General features: G+C 38.8%; 1 protein-coding gene across 11 annotated transcripts in view; it reads left to right on the top strand.

Annotated features, from left to right (window-relative positions):
• LGR5 (leucine rich repeat containing G protein-coupled receptor 5) overlaps nucleotides 1-13834 on the top strand; it is an 89824-nt gene that overhangs the window by 59191 nt on the left and 16799 nt on the right. For 4 of the 11 annotated variants that reach the window (XM_071766829.1, XM_071766819.1, XM_071766868.1 and 1 more), the window contains 3 exons: nucleotides 6556-6771; nucleotides 9576-9647; nucleotides 12179-12247. In XM_071766829.1, coding sequence (XP_071622930.1) covers nucleotides 6556-6771; nucleotides 9576-9647; nucleotides 12179-12247 — 357 coding nt within the window. The remainder of the gene's footprint in view (nucleotides 1-6555; nucleotides 6772-9575; nucleotides 9648-12178; nucleotides 12248-13834) is intronic. The other 7 variants (XM_071766887.1, XM_071766914.1, XM_071766907.1 and 4 more) reach the window with 3 other exon arrangements.

The raw sequence follows: 13834 nt of genomic DNA on the forward strand, positions 1-13834 counted from the left end.
CAGCATCAGTATCTTCATTCTGCTTTTAAATCAAAAAGCCTTGTAGTGATTGAACACAGCTATGTAGTCCGAAAACCTTTTACATATGTATATTGATTTGGTTTTTCAATGTTTTAATTAGCAGCTTGTTTTCTCTCCATTTTTTTTTTAATTTAATATATGTGTTGCTTTAGATAGTTAGGTTTTTTTCTCTGTTGTAATTCTCTTGTCACTTCTAATGACTTCACTTATGTGCTAGACCTGGCATATAATTTCAGTATTTTTGAACAAGAAGAGAATTGGTAGAGCAGGCAATAACCTACCAATTTTGGTTGTTTTTTTTCCCCTGGACATGTTAACACAAATTTTATGTTATTAGCAAATGTTGCTAAATAAAGGAGGAAAGTGTAATTGGCATTACTGACAGAGGAGCAAAGCTTCTGCTATTCTTTTATTGGGACTAATGTAGTACAACCCTTTGCAGTGAATGCTACAGATGAAACTTTCTTCCCTGTTTATTTTCTTGTTTAGACATCATCGTTAAAGTGCAGCTTTTACTGTTGCTTTGTCAGACACAGAAATATTCAAAATCAAAAGCAGATCTGGTGCTATCTCACTGCCCATGCCAAATCAGTTATGAAAGACATTTAAAAGCAAGCATGATTTTCTGTAACACCTGCTTTCATTCTTGTAAAATTTATGAGGACTTTTACTTTAATAATTGAAAATAGGACAGAATACAACTCAAATCCTCTTTCAAAGCACTGGAAACAGTTGATAGTGGGGAAAAAAAAGCCCACCACCTTTTCTCCCGTGGCAACCTGCAAAGCTGCAATTTAATAAAATAAATTAATTTGACTTTGCAAGTAACAAGATAAGAAAACAGTATCAATTAAACTTTTTTTTAATTTCCTAACAGAATTTGTAGACTGTTTAAATTTTATTTTTAAGATATTTCACTATTGTGTGAAGCACCTAATGATAACACTGAGTTTTGCATGAAAGATTGCATGGAGATCATTTTAGCTATTCTTAATAATTTCCTGGCTGCAACAGATGAGCAAATGGATGTTTTTGTCTTCTCACTGCTCCTCCAAATATTTGACATTTCAAGAGACATTTCCATTCTTAATGTGAACAGTTCAAGGCTTTGAGTCCATAGAGTTCTAAAATGCTTCCAGTTCAGGGCTAAGTTTACAAAGCTCTTTTTTCAGAAATGTTAACTTTAAACAGTTTTTTTCCATTTTGATAATTGTGCTAATGATTCTGAATTTTAGTTACAAGATGAAACATCTTTGATGGAATCACATTCTCCCAAGAGAACTATTTTCATTAAAAGACAGGAGCTTTAGTTGTGGTTTTCAGTGTCACACCCCATGACAACGAAGCCTACAAAAGGCATTAGCCTCATTAGGATACCTCATCAGGTACCCACAAACTCTCTGGGCAGGAACTTCCCACAGTTTAAATCAAGGTTTTGTGTACCCAGGCAGGTGTCTGTACCCATACACAAAGATGTCTGAAACCTCCCCATTGCAGTCTCCTCTCTGTATTGCATGTAACAGGAGAGTGGCTGTAACATAGAGAACTGGTACAATATCAGAAGTCTCCAGTCAGTCACAGAGACTCTTCTAGCTTGGTAAGAAGCTGGGAGGAAGACAGAGGTGCAAGGTTCCCTGAAATGCATGTGCTGCTGTTTTTTCAGAGTGAAGTCCCTTGACTCAGCCAGCTGTAGGGCCAGTTGTTTCCAAAGTGGGGTGCCAACAGGTAAATCAGCAACTCCAGGCCACTGGGTGATGTTTTCTTTCATCCAGTAAAAGCTACTAGGAACCTTAACTCTTTCCCATCTTCCGAGTAATCTCAAAAGAGGGTTTTATAATCACAACTGTAAGGGAAAAAAACAATTTCCCAGCCTCAGAACTGCTAGCTAAAATTCATCCTGCGTGGCAGAAGCACACCGGAACGTACACCATATGTGGGAGGAAGACAAGAAGCCACTACTGGAGTGTTTAGCAGTACAGGTACTCCCACTGGATTCCTGAGGAGATCCTCCTGGGCACCATTCAGGGACATACTGTGGCCCCAGGCAGCCCAGCAGAGCAGTTTCCAGAATGCTCCCAGGCACTGGCCATGCCCATCAGTCCTGCTGCACTGCTGACAGCCTCCTTGGCACGCTTTTGACCAGTGCCAAATGTTATTTGCCAGGGCCTATCTGGCAGATTGCACACCCCTGGGGCCATCCCCAGGCTCTCTGCATACAGCCACCTTGTTTGGGAAGGGAGTGAAGGCCACGAGAGTAACTCAGGCCACTCCAAGCTGCAGAACCTGGAAGTGTTCCAAACCACACCAGATGGGCCGCTCTAGCTGGGGACTCCTGATTTGAGTTTGCAGCCAGATACATAGAATCATAGAATTATAGAATCAGCTGGGTTGGAAGGGACCTCTGAGATCATCAAGTCCAAGCCTTGATCCACTGCCACTGCGGTTCCCAGGCCATGGCACTGAGTGCAACATCAGTCTTTTCTTAAAAACCTCTAGGGATGGAGAATCCACCTGGGCAGCCCATTCCAATGTCTGATCACCCTCTCTGTAAAGAAATTCTTTCTAATATCCAATCTAAACCTCCCATGGCACAACTTGAGACCATGGGATAACTCAACCAGTCCTGGCCCTCACTTCTCCCACCTGTGGGGGTTGAGGGTACCTATTATCTAAGGCAATCATTGTCTAAACATAGTGCTGTTGCACTTGGCTGTTTGTGCTTTATGCAGAGTGCCAGCATCCTGACCCATCTTGAATGCAGGTTTACCAAAAAACCTGAGCCATGTTTGGCTATGAAGAAAAACCTCAAGGATTGGAACCCCCAGTGGTGCAGAGACCTCCTCACGTAAAACAGAGCAGTGGGACAGAAACAAATGCTCCTAAACAGTGTCTTGTGACCTTAATTTTTTTATTTTGCTGTTGCCACACAGGGCTCTCTATATCAGTCCTGTAGAAACCCATACAAGGGCAGAACTGAAAGTGAGCTGTGGGAGGGTCTGCTGTGCTGGTGTGTTGTAATTAGGCTTTTTTTAAATAGTCCTAGCATTGTCCCCTGTGAACAGAAGGAGATATCCTGCGTAAAAGGCCATGTTTGAAAAACATGGCTTACAATAGCCAGCTATATTTTCATTACATCAACTTTTCAGAGCTGGTTTCAATGTCACTTGCCATTTACTTAAATAATGCTTCAGTCAAACTGAACTGAACTTCAGTCAACCTCCTGTTAACAAACCCTTGAGAGGGTCCATATCAGCACACACTAGCAAAAATGGTAGGGCTGCAGGTGACCCCATTGCACCCTCCCCCCACAGACCCTGTTGAAAGCCCCTGCTTGTCCATCACTGTCCCATACCTTGTGGTGAGCCTTGGCTGTGGCTCCCTGCATCACAAGAGACAGGCCTAGGAAGAGGAAGGTGGTCAGAGAGGGGGAAGTGCATCCCTTCTTTAATCCATCATTCCCAGGTTCAGTCCTCACGTACTCTCTCACTTGTCTGCCTCCCTTACCTGTTATGTGTAGCCCCTTCTCATTTGGTTTTACCTCCTATTTTAAACTCAAGTGTCAGAAGAAACCTTTTCTCCTTTATTTTTTTTCAGTCTTGCTGTCTGACTGTCCTCTTTGGTAACTTCACTGTGTTCAGGCCCTTGTCCATTGCAAGAAGAAGCCATCCATGTAATAGCTGTTTCTTTCGAAGAAGAGAATGAACTGGGTCTCCTTGCCCAGTCCTATATCTAGCTTTTAATTTCACCCTGAATTAATAAGCAAGGCACTCCTACAGTAGCTGGGCTTGTTCTTGAGACAAGATTCAAAAAAATGAAAAAAAAATACTGTATTTCCTAAGAAATCTACCAGTGGCTTTACACTAAGAAACCAATCATATTGTATTGATCAAAAAGTGTAAATCAAATACTTTTCAAATATTTACCCTTATCTGTTTTAGAGTCCTCTGTAAGATTCTATATGAATAATATATTCTCCTAATTTATGCACATGGTTGTAGCATTCATAGTATGTCACAGGAAACACCAGTAGGATACAGTCCATAAAGCTCAAGTATTTGCTTTGAAAGATTTGGACATTTTAAGTGAGCTCATGGTGAATTTCATAGTGGCTGCTTTATTTATATGCTGACTATCAGAAGATTTCAAGCATTCCTGTTTCCCTAAATTGGTTCTCTCTGGAATATAATAGCAGCTTTCAAACTTATCACGTTATCTTTGTAGTTTCAATTATAAATAGGGTCATGCTTATGAGTTAATGGGTTTAGTTCTGGAAGTGCCAAAACTTTGATCAACAAATGTAAACCAGTTGGCTGAAAACAGCAATTTTGATCAATGCTTTATACACCAGTGTGCATTACCTACAATATGACAGGAAACATAACTACTGCTGAAACCTTTTAGTATCTACGAGAGGGAAAATGGTACTTGGAAATTTCAAAAAGATTAGATAACAAAAGAGCACTTGAGCCAATACTTCTTACAAGCACTTGCAGGATACATAATCCAGTTACAGAACTTGCAGCACAAATCACTGTAGTTTCTTAATTTCTTCCAAGCTTCTTTAAACAACAATTCAACTACCTAGAATTTAATTTATATTAAAGCAGTCCTGTTCTTCTTTTTGTGTCGTGTATGCTGTTTATGTAGCCAGTGGTGGGTTTATATTTGGAAGCTTCAGCTATTTAAAGAAAAAAAAATAATTCCTTGATTTGCTATCAAATATTAATAAGATAAAAATCATGGCTTCACTGACAACTGGCGAAATACTGCTATTTCAGCCACAACTGCCTTGCTGTCGAGTCAAGGGGGACATCAGAACTGCGCAGGCAGGCTTGTTATTGAACAAGATGTTAACTGTAATATAGTAACACATTTATTTTTAATAAAGCCTCCATTCTTTAATCAGCATAACTGTCAAACTAAGGCAACTGTAACTTTTTAGTTTACATACCAGAATCACCCAGGGAAGAAAGTTACTTCTGATTGAACACAAAGAAACCTTATCTACTCATTCAAACTATACCTTATTTGAAAACACAGGCGTAGCATGGTTGTTGCCCGGGGAATGGGGGAGGTACAGCATGAGTATTTCTAAACATTTCCAGCCTCACCCATTTGTTGACAGACCCTTGAGTTATTTTGTAAGCTCTGTCTTTGCTGCCTTCCATGTCAGTTATTATATTGAAAATTTAATTGTACAAGGGCTTTGACACTGAACTGTATAAATTTGTTCCAACTGACCTTGTCTCAGTTATTTGCCAGCCTGGCATGGAGCCTTAGGAGTCATTATTTGTTCTCATGCAATAGGTAGGAGCAGCATGGAGCAGGAGATGGAATGGACCTGACATTTTACATGACTGTAAATGAGGAAGCAGCTTTAAATAAAGAGATTAGTATGCTTGCCACAAAGAGTATTGCATTTCTCTCAAGCAGACTGAACTTACATTGTACCAAATTACTTCTTTCTACACTATGTATGATTGGTTGTTCTGTAGTGTTTTCAAACATCAATTTAAATTTATTTCTGTTTCACCATTCACTTAATTATTCCCCTTTACAGACATCTTCAAGAGAAGTTTTAGAGTGAGGTTTTCGTGTTCTGAACATGGTACGAGTCACCAGATCACAATAAAAGCAGAAAAAGTGTATTGGAGTACAGATCACCATCTGGACGTTTCACAAAGTTTCAGAAATCTAGAGCACACTTTTTGAATCTTTCCCTTAGAGCGCCACATTGTGAAAGCAAAGCAGAGCAAAAGCAAATGAATATACAACACAGTATTTTTGGTGCTCTGTCTGCAAAAACTTCAGTAGATTTAATCCTTATTTACACAAGTGTGAGAGCAAGGTATCACCTGCTAAAGAGGTACAGTGTGCAGTTGAGATCCCTCTGTTGTCTCTGCAGCAAATGGAGTGTATTTTATAACGTTTTTCAAAGTAAATATATTGCGTTAGCAACCCTAATCTCTAATAAACATTTTGCTCCACTAATGAAATGTGTGAACTTCAGTGCTCATTCATTCATAGGAATGAACAATGTGTAAGAAAAGGTAAAATGGCAACAGAGATTCAGAAGTGAGTTTTATTTGTGACTCTTAGAATGGGGTTCTAGCGTATGGAAACCAAATCATCTTTTTACTCGGTGATTTGTAGTGATTTCTAAAGTACATTTTCTGGCTGAGTTTACTGCACGTTCCATACTTTCCTTTTGGGAAAAGAAGAAAATTCATACCTGGTCTATAGAGAGGCTCTGCTCAAAAATGATCAGTGTGTGCTCTCAGCAATCTGATGGATCCAAAGGAGAGATGTTTGCAGAGAACCTGCTGCCAGGTGACTTGTAAACATGATGTGAGGTCTGAGGGGTGAGGCTGCAAACAAGATAGAAATGCCCAGTCTCCAGGAAATTAAAAATGGATGTGGCAGCCCATGCCCATTCTTAGGGGTTGTGTTCTTGATGTCAGTTTCTGATCTCCATTGTGTACGTCCACTGTTTTTTTTCTTGGAGTCAATTTTCTCTATTTCTTTTTCTCCTAGACGTCTGGATGCCAACCACATCAGCTACGTCCCCCCCAACTGCTTCAATGGCTTGGTCTCCCTTAGACACCTGTGGCTAGATGATAATTCTTTGACAGAAATTCCCATCCAAGCTTTTAGAAGTTTACCAGCACTTCAGGCAATGACATTGGCACTGAATAAAATACATTACATACCAGACTATGCTTTTGGAAACCTCTCTAGTTTGGTAGTTCTGTAAGTTTTACTGATTGCTTTTTAGACACAATTTCAGCTTTTTTTGTAGGGCTTTTACCTCTTATAGTGATAAACTGCTTGGAGATGCAATATTTAATTTATATATTGCTTGAGACAGTGTTTAATGATTAAATACTGCTATCCCCAGCTGGCAAATGATAGGTAAGTAGGTATATATATGGGTTAATTAAACACCTCTTTTGCTTACAGTCCTAATATTAAATTCATTTCTTGGGGCTATAAGTATGCAGCTTCCCATCTCTATATGCACTGGACTTAGTGATACTCCTTCACCAAGAGGTCAGTTTCTTTTGCTGCATAAAAACACTCTTTTGGAAATCTAAGTCAAGTTTTCTGGATTGTATATGTACTGCATACCAAAATTTGAAAAAAAAAAATCCCGGAGAAATAGCCTTTTACATCTTCCTACAGTTAAAACAGCATGTGCTGTATCATTTGCTTTGATCTAGCTTAAAAATTCCTATCTTGAGTAAAGAACTATGTAGACAATCTAAAAAATCACCATATCTGGTCAGCAAAACAAACAGGATGAGATTAATTATGTGCTCTCTAAGAATGAATGAGAGAATATGAGAAACAGGAAATCAATTGAAAGCTTTCTGGGTGACTTGGAAAGAATGGCATCCAGTAGAAAAAGTATGCATTTTCCTTCATACAAAGTAATGTAGTTTTATGTTATCTTATGTTTACATACCAGTTCAAGCAAATGAAACATACATAGCTCATACTAAAATCTGGAATGTATATTGTTTAGCCCAATTTCAGCTTTTTGTCTTCTGGGAATGAACCAAGTGGAAAAATTTCTAGAATGACTGGAGAAACTGAGGAAGAGAACCAAGAATGGAGAAGTTATTTCAGGATTCTTTGGAAAATGTTAGCATTATTAATGAGAGAATAATGTATTCAAGCTTTACAAGCTGTCTGAAATTATGGTGTGTCTTACATATTTTAGCATATTTTAGCATATTCGAGTCCTAGTCTGGGTATTGAACCTGACACACACTGGGGTTTTTTAGTGACAATTACAATTGCCATCTCTGCCTAGTGCTTGATGCGATCATATAAGCAAGAAGGACACCAAAAATGAGGGGTGACAGCTGCCTCATGCTGTAAAGTGTTTGCCTTCTGTTTAAGTATCAGTCGCATTCAATGGATTTGGGATTTGTCTGACCTTCTATATCTAGCTCAGTAACTCTAGAAACAAGAGAGTGTCTTTAATGCTGGATCTCTAGATCTAGAGTTCTCTACCAGAAATATAATGGTAAGAGGACAGTTAAAAAATGCAGGAGTAAATTCTTTACTTTCAGATCCTGATTGTTTCTTCTCAGATAGGTGTCCTTATTTTAGATCTACCCTGCTTATTTCTGATTTTCTGGGATTCAGATTGATTAACAATTGAAGCATTCCTCGTGATCTACAACATCTGATATTTTTGGCTCAGCAAAATCTTTGTGTGTGGTTCTGCTTTCTTTTGTTTGCTTCTCTGTACAGTCTGGCAAATTTTCAACTCCATGCAACAATGCATGGTCAGTTGGAGCAGGTTTGAAGCTCTACCATTGTGCTTTCCAAACATAATTGGAATTTGGAGATGCACTCTCCATGCTAACTAAAGCATTGAAGGTCAGGATAGTCATTAAAAAAAACACAACACAAAAACCAAAAACCACTGATTAGTTTTCTTCCTAAACACACATACAAAAAAATAAGCCCCAAAACCACTGACTAGGTTTCTTCCAAGAAAGGAAAAACCCACAGAATATTTGCATTTTTCCTTTTCCCGGCCTTTTATGGACAGGTAGCTTCAATTTTTGTAGGTTCTACAGAACACTCAGAGAGCCTCTGATCTTAACACTATTTTCAGAGCAGAATGAAGCACTGAAGGGAAGTTAGCCCCTGGCAGCCCCTCATTCATAGCCCTTTTTTTCTTTTATATTGCTACTCCCATACTTTCCTTCTACTATAGGGGTAGAGTGTCAAGACTAAAATAAAAGGAAAAGTCTGCTGGGAAGAAAGGCATCCTTTTTTAAAAAGAACCTGAAGTGGCTCCAAGTTGTATCTACTCACATTAATGAGCTCCACACAGAGCAGTTTTTTTCCATGATGGTCTAAAAGACAGAAATATGCAGCATTTTGAGCTTTCATGCTGGGGGGGGGGGGAGGGGGTGTCAGTTGGAATCTATTAAAAAAATAGTATTCAATTGCTCAAATTCAAGAGAGTAGTTTTTTATTTTTATAGTTTCAAAGCAAAACAAGTTCGAGCACGTTTAAAGATCCATTTGTTTACTCATCTCAATGAAGCCCTACATTTTTTGTCCTATGGCTTTGTATCTTTCATTCTGCATGCCAAATGCTCTTTCTGATCTGCTATATTATCCATCTCCTCTCCTGCTCCTGTTCTGTGCCATACCCTCTAACAGTCATCTACCAAAATACCTTACCCTTCACACATAGTTTTTAAGGCAAAATATTAATTAACTGTCAATGAGAGTATGTCCACAGTTTCCCAATATTCAGCATGCAAACCCCAATCTGGGGTAGGTGTAGGTGATTTCAAAACAAATCCTTCTATGAAGCCAAAGGGAAGCCTGTGTGGCTGGGGAGATACCAGGAGAAAGGGAGAAGGGTGGTGGAAGTGCCTCATAAATTCTCTTGCAAAAGCATGACTTGCATATAACCAGTGCATGCCTGAAAATAAGTTTCTTTTGATTTAACCATCAAAATATTTTGCTGAAGTCTACTGTGTGCAGTGTGCTTTCCTGACTGTGCTTAATATTCCCCTGCAGACATCTCCATAACAATAGAATCTACTCCCTGGGAAAGAAATGCTTTGATGGGCTCCATAGCCTAGAGACTTTGTGAGTTGAACTCTTATTTGTTTCCTTTTTTTTTTTTTTTTTTTTTTTCTAGTGCTTTCATTAATATTCTGAAAGAATAGAAACAGCCTAAAAGTCAAATGTGAGTTTTGCCTTGCCTAATCGGTATGGGATCTAAGTGATGGTTTACAATGACTCCATGTAGCTAATCTTATTTTCTACTACAAAATCAGGTTGCCTTTTTGGTAAGCATTGTCAGTTAATAAACTGATTAAAGGACAGTTGAAAACTGTACTGAGCATAGAAAAAGAAGTGGCTACTTACGAAAATTTATGTTTGCCTAGTTTAGTATTATTTATTTGCCTTATTTAATCAATAAAGCTAATAGCTAAATTGGGGAATTGTCACAATCAAAATGTTGCTTTAATGTTAAGAAACTGTCTCAAAAGAGAGGAGTGCTATAAAATGAGATGGGCTCATTTTTTTTTAGCCCTGGAAAAAAGCAAAAGTTCCAGGTAGTCAAATTATGCATATATTTTAGAAGGGAGGAAGAGGAATATGTCAGTTGCATCCAAGGTTTTGTCTTTAATAAGCTCTGATGAATAACAGCACTGGCAAAGACTGAGATTTCCTCAAGGTTTCACCGTGGTTCTGTTCAGACCAATTCAAATTTTCTTGAGCTTTCTGAGAAAAATCTCTTCTACAGAAGAATGCTAAGCAGCGGCACAATGCTGATGGTTAGTGCAAAATCTTTTGCTACAGTTAGTCACATAAAAATGTTGTCTGCTGTAGTAGACCACAGACCCCAGAAATGCTGCAGGGACAGTAAAACCTTGCATATCCTTTCCCTGGCACCTGCCACAGTCAGCTGCATCACTTTCAGAGATTTTAGATATTTCACCCAACCAGGACAGAGGCTAAAAGGTCTGTTGTGATAAACAATAAAGTTTCAAACAAAAAAATTGCTAGTCTAATGGTGACTGTTTGCTTTGTCATCCACAGAGTTATGTACTGCCCACTTTCATGTTTCCTTAAATCAGAAATCAAGAAGTTTGGGCCATTTTTCTCCTAAGTTTTGATTACATTGACCCCTTGGCACTGAATTTCAGTTTTACAATTTTGACTTGTAGCCTGCTGTGAGTTGAGAGGAAGTCTCTTAGTGTTGTGCTGGAAAGGGGGACAGGAAAGGGAGAAGGAAAATTAATAGTTTGTTTTGGTTTTTTAAATGAGATTCACATGGCACTTGGTCAAAAATGGGGAAAACCAGAACAATGGAATAAGTAATTGCAAATCCAGTCCCAGCCACCTGGCATGAGAGATGGAAACATAGAGGACAGTCAGAAGCCTGGGAATTAGGGTAGGTGCAGCCACGTCGCTGCACTCGGAAAATGTAGCACTTGCCTCAGACACAGAAATTGAATACTGTATAGACCAGTTTCCAGATAGTTTCAAGATAAACTAAAGAGATCTTGGCTTTAAGATCATTTGTTTGCCTCAACACATAGGTCTGGAGATCACATATCACTGGAGGGCAAAACCAAACTGTACATGCCTGTAATCTCTTTTTGTCAATAAGCAGGAGAGAGAGATTTGCAAGCAGGAAGAAAAGCCTTGTTGAGTTCAGACTTGAGTTCAGTTTCCTTCCTGCATTACTTCAGCCCGATAACTCTTTCAATATCAATCTCTTGTAAACTCTTCAAACAGGCTTTTGCTTGAGTTTTTCAGAGGATGTTCTTCATAAAGCAGTGCCAGAGAGCATCACAGTAAACTGGCATAGCTCAGTTTTAGTTTCAGGTGTTTCTTGAATGCTAAAGGATGCGCATATCATGCTGGAGTCAGTAGTTGGATTATAGTCCTTTTGGCCTACCAGAAAAAATGCCTGATTAGCACTACAGCATGAGCAGTTTTTAAAGCAGAGGTTACTGCCCTACCTAAACTTCTGGTTTTAAAATCTGTGTGGTTATTTCCATATGAATATTGACGAATCTTCAAATAATCAACAGAGTTAATGGTAATGTTGGATTTACTGTATGTTTTCCCACTTATTTTACTCAGAGGCAGACTTCATCCAGTAATTTTTACCCTGCCAAATACAGTATCTCTAATTTTCACCATTTAGCCATAAAACTTACAGCCAGGCAATGAGTCAGAAACAAAGGAAATCTTTGTAGTGAGATGTCTTAGCCATGCAAAAGGCAGCTCACTATACAGTTGTTGAATATTCTATTTGAAATGGTTTGGTTTTTTCCAGTTAATACTTCAGGTAATGAAAAAGATGGGCAATTTACAAAACAGCAAATGCCTGGATGGTATCTGAATCTACCTATATTTTCTTTATTTCAGAATAGCTAAAATGTAACTAAAAATAGGATGCTGATAAAAATTAAGAATTGTAACATGCCCTAAATAGGGTTTGTTGGAAAACGTCCGTATACTTTTGAAGGATTTCCTTCCTTTTGTCTGTATGTATTTGCTCAATGCATGGAAGATGATATTTTGCTACAAATGCCAGCAGTCCTGTGTTTTCTGTTGTGCTGTCTGTGATCTAAATAGTAAAATCTATTTTTACACAGAGATTTAAATTACAACAGTCTGGACGAGTTCCCCACTGCTATCAGGACACTAACAAACCTAAAAGAACTGTAAGTACAGGGCTTATATTAGGAAGTAGGATGTTTTGTCTAGTGTGTGATTATTTTTTTAATGCTAGTGATTTTATCAGTAATCCTTAAAAACTGATATCCTAGGATAAACTAATAAACATGCCAACATACATAAAAGAACATTTTCAACATTCAGTCTAGAGTATTAAATTTCTGACAACTTCTACTTTAATACTGCATTGTGCAGTGGGTTTTTTCCAGGAACTTCATCCTTGGAATACAGTAAATAATAAACACAGATAAATCACTTTGAGTCCTAAACACAATAATTTGGTGTGCAAACAATCCCATATATCACAGTCTTCTAATCCAGGAAGAAGGTGTGGTACACATTAATCCATCAGCTTCCAATGCCTTTACCTTCATCCCTCCCTGCTCCCCATTAAATTAAAGTTTCTTTTCAATATAAGTTGTCCTTTGTAATTCTGTAAAGACAACATTTCTGGATGCACAGACACAGTTTGCATTTAAAAAAAATATCAACAATTGAAAGAAAACAGCCAAGTTTATTGCAAGAAGCAGCTGAATTACAAAAAAAGGAATGAAATTATATTCACATATCATACACACAACGTACATGTACATCAATGCATGTGTTCGGAATTGTTTTCTTTTGAATGATTTACCATTATTATGGTACTGTCAGCATAATTTTTTGTAAAAAAATAGGTAATCATATAGTAGTTGTATCCCTGTACATCACATCTATCTTAAAGCCACTCCAGGTACCTACCAGGAGTGGGACTCTTTCCTGGGCAGTGTTGGCTCCAGCTCAGCATCTCCAGTGTTGCTTCTCTGGAGGAAGGAGTGGGGCTATGGGTTTCTCAGCCAACTATTATCACTTGCTGCTATGCTGTCTGCCCCCAAAAATAATTGGCGTGAAGTCCAGAGGACTTGGAAGGATTGTTTTTTTGCTGGCATCTGAAGATGGCAGTGAAACACAGATAACCCAGGTTTGCAACGAATGCATTTTGCCCAGTCCAGCAGACTGCCTGATGTGCTTGAGATTACCTACTGGCCCTGGAAGGCTTTACCTCTTAGTATCAAACCTGTTGTTCCAGATAGGAAATTGTAACCTGACATCCCAAAACCACCAGAAATTATGACACCATGTGCTTCAGTTCTTTGTTTGGGGCCTGGAAGCTAATTGTGTAAGCACAAGGCATCCCATAAGGTCACATGTGCCCTGCCATTCTCATCCAGGTGGGAACCCAGTGGGAGCACAGAGGCTCAGCTCCTTACATGGCTACCATAGCAGGGGTGTTCCTGGGTGAGACCTCATTTCTCTCAGAATTTGTGCCTGGACTGAAATTTGTGCCTGTAGACAATTGTCTACAGCTTGGAAGTATCCACAGCAGCCACTCAGAGGTGGAGATCCACTGACAAAAGTGGCCAGCAAGTCAGGGTCTAATCTATTTGATGCTAGAGGGACACCACTGTCCCAGATGCTCTGCACTTCGAGATCTCACCTGTAGGAGTAGTTACCTTTCCAGAGTAAGTGGTCATAGCTATTAGCCAAAATTAATGCATACCTCCTGTTTGCCAGACTGGATTTTAAAAATACCT

The sequence above is a fragment of the Heliangelus exortis genome, chromosome 1 (assembly GCF_036169615.1).
Source record: "Heliangelus exortis chromosome 1, bHelExo1.hap1, whole genome shotgun sequence".
In the NCBI taxonomy this organism is placed as follows: Eukaryota; Metazoa; Chordata; class Aves; order Apodiformes; family Trochilidae; genus Heliangelus; species Heliangelus exortis.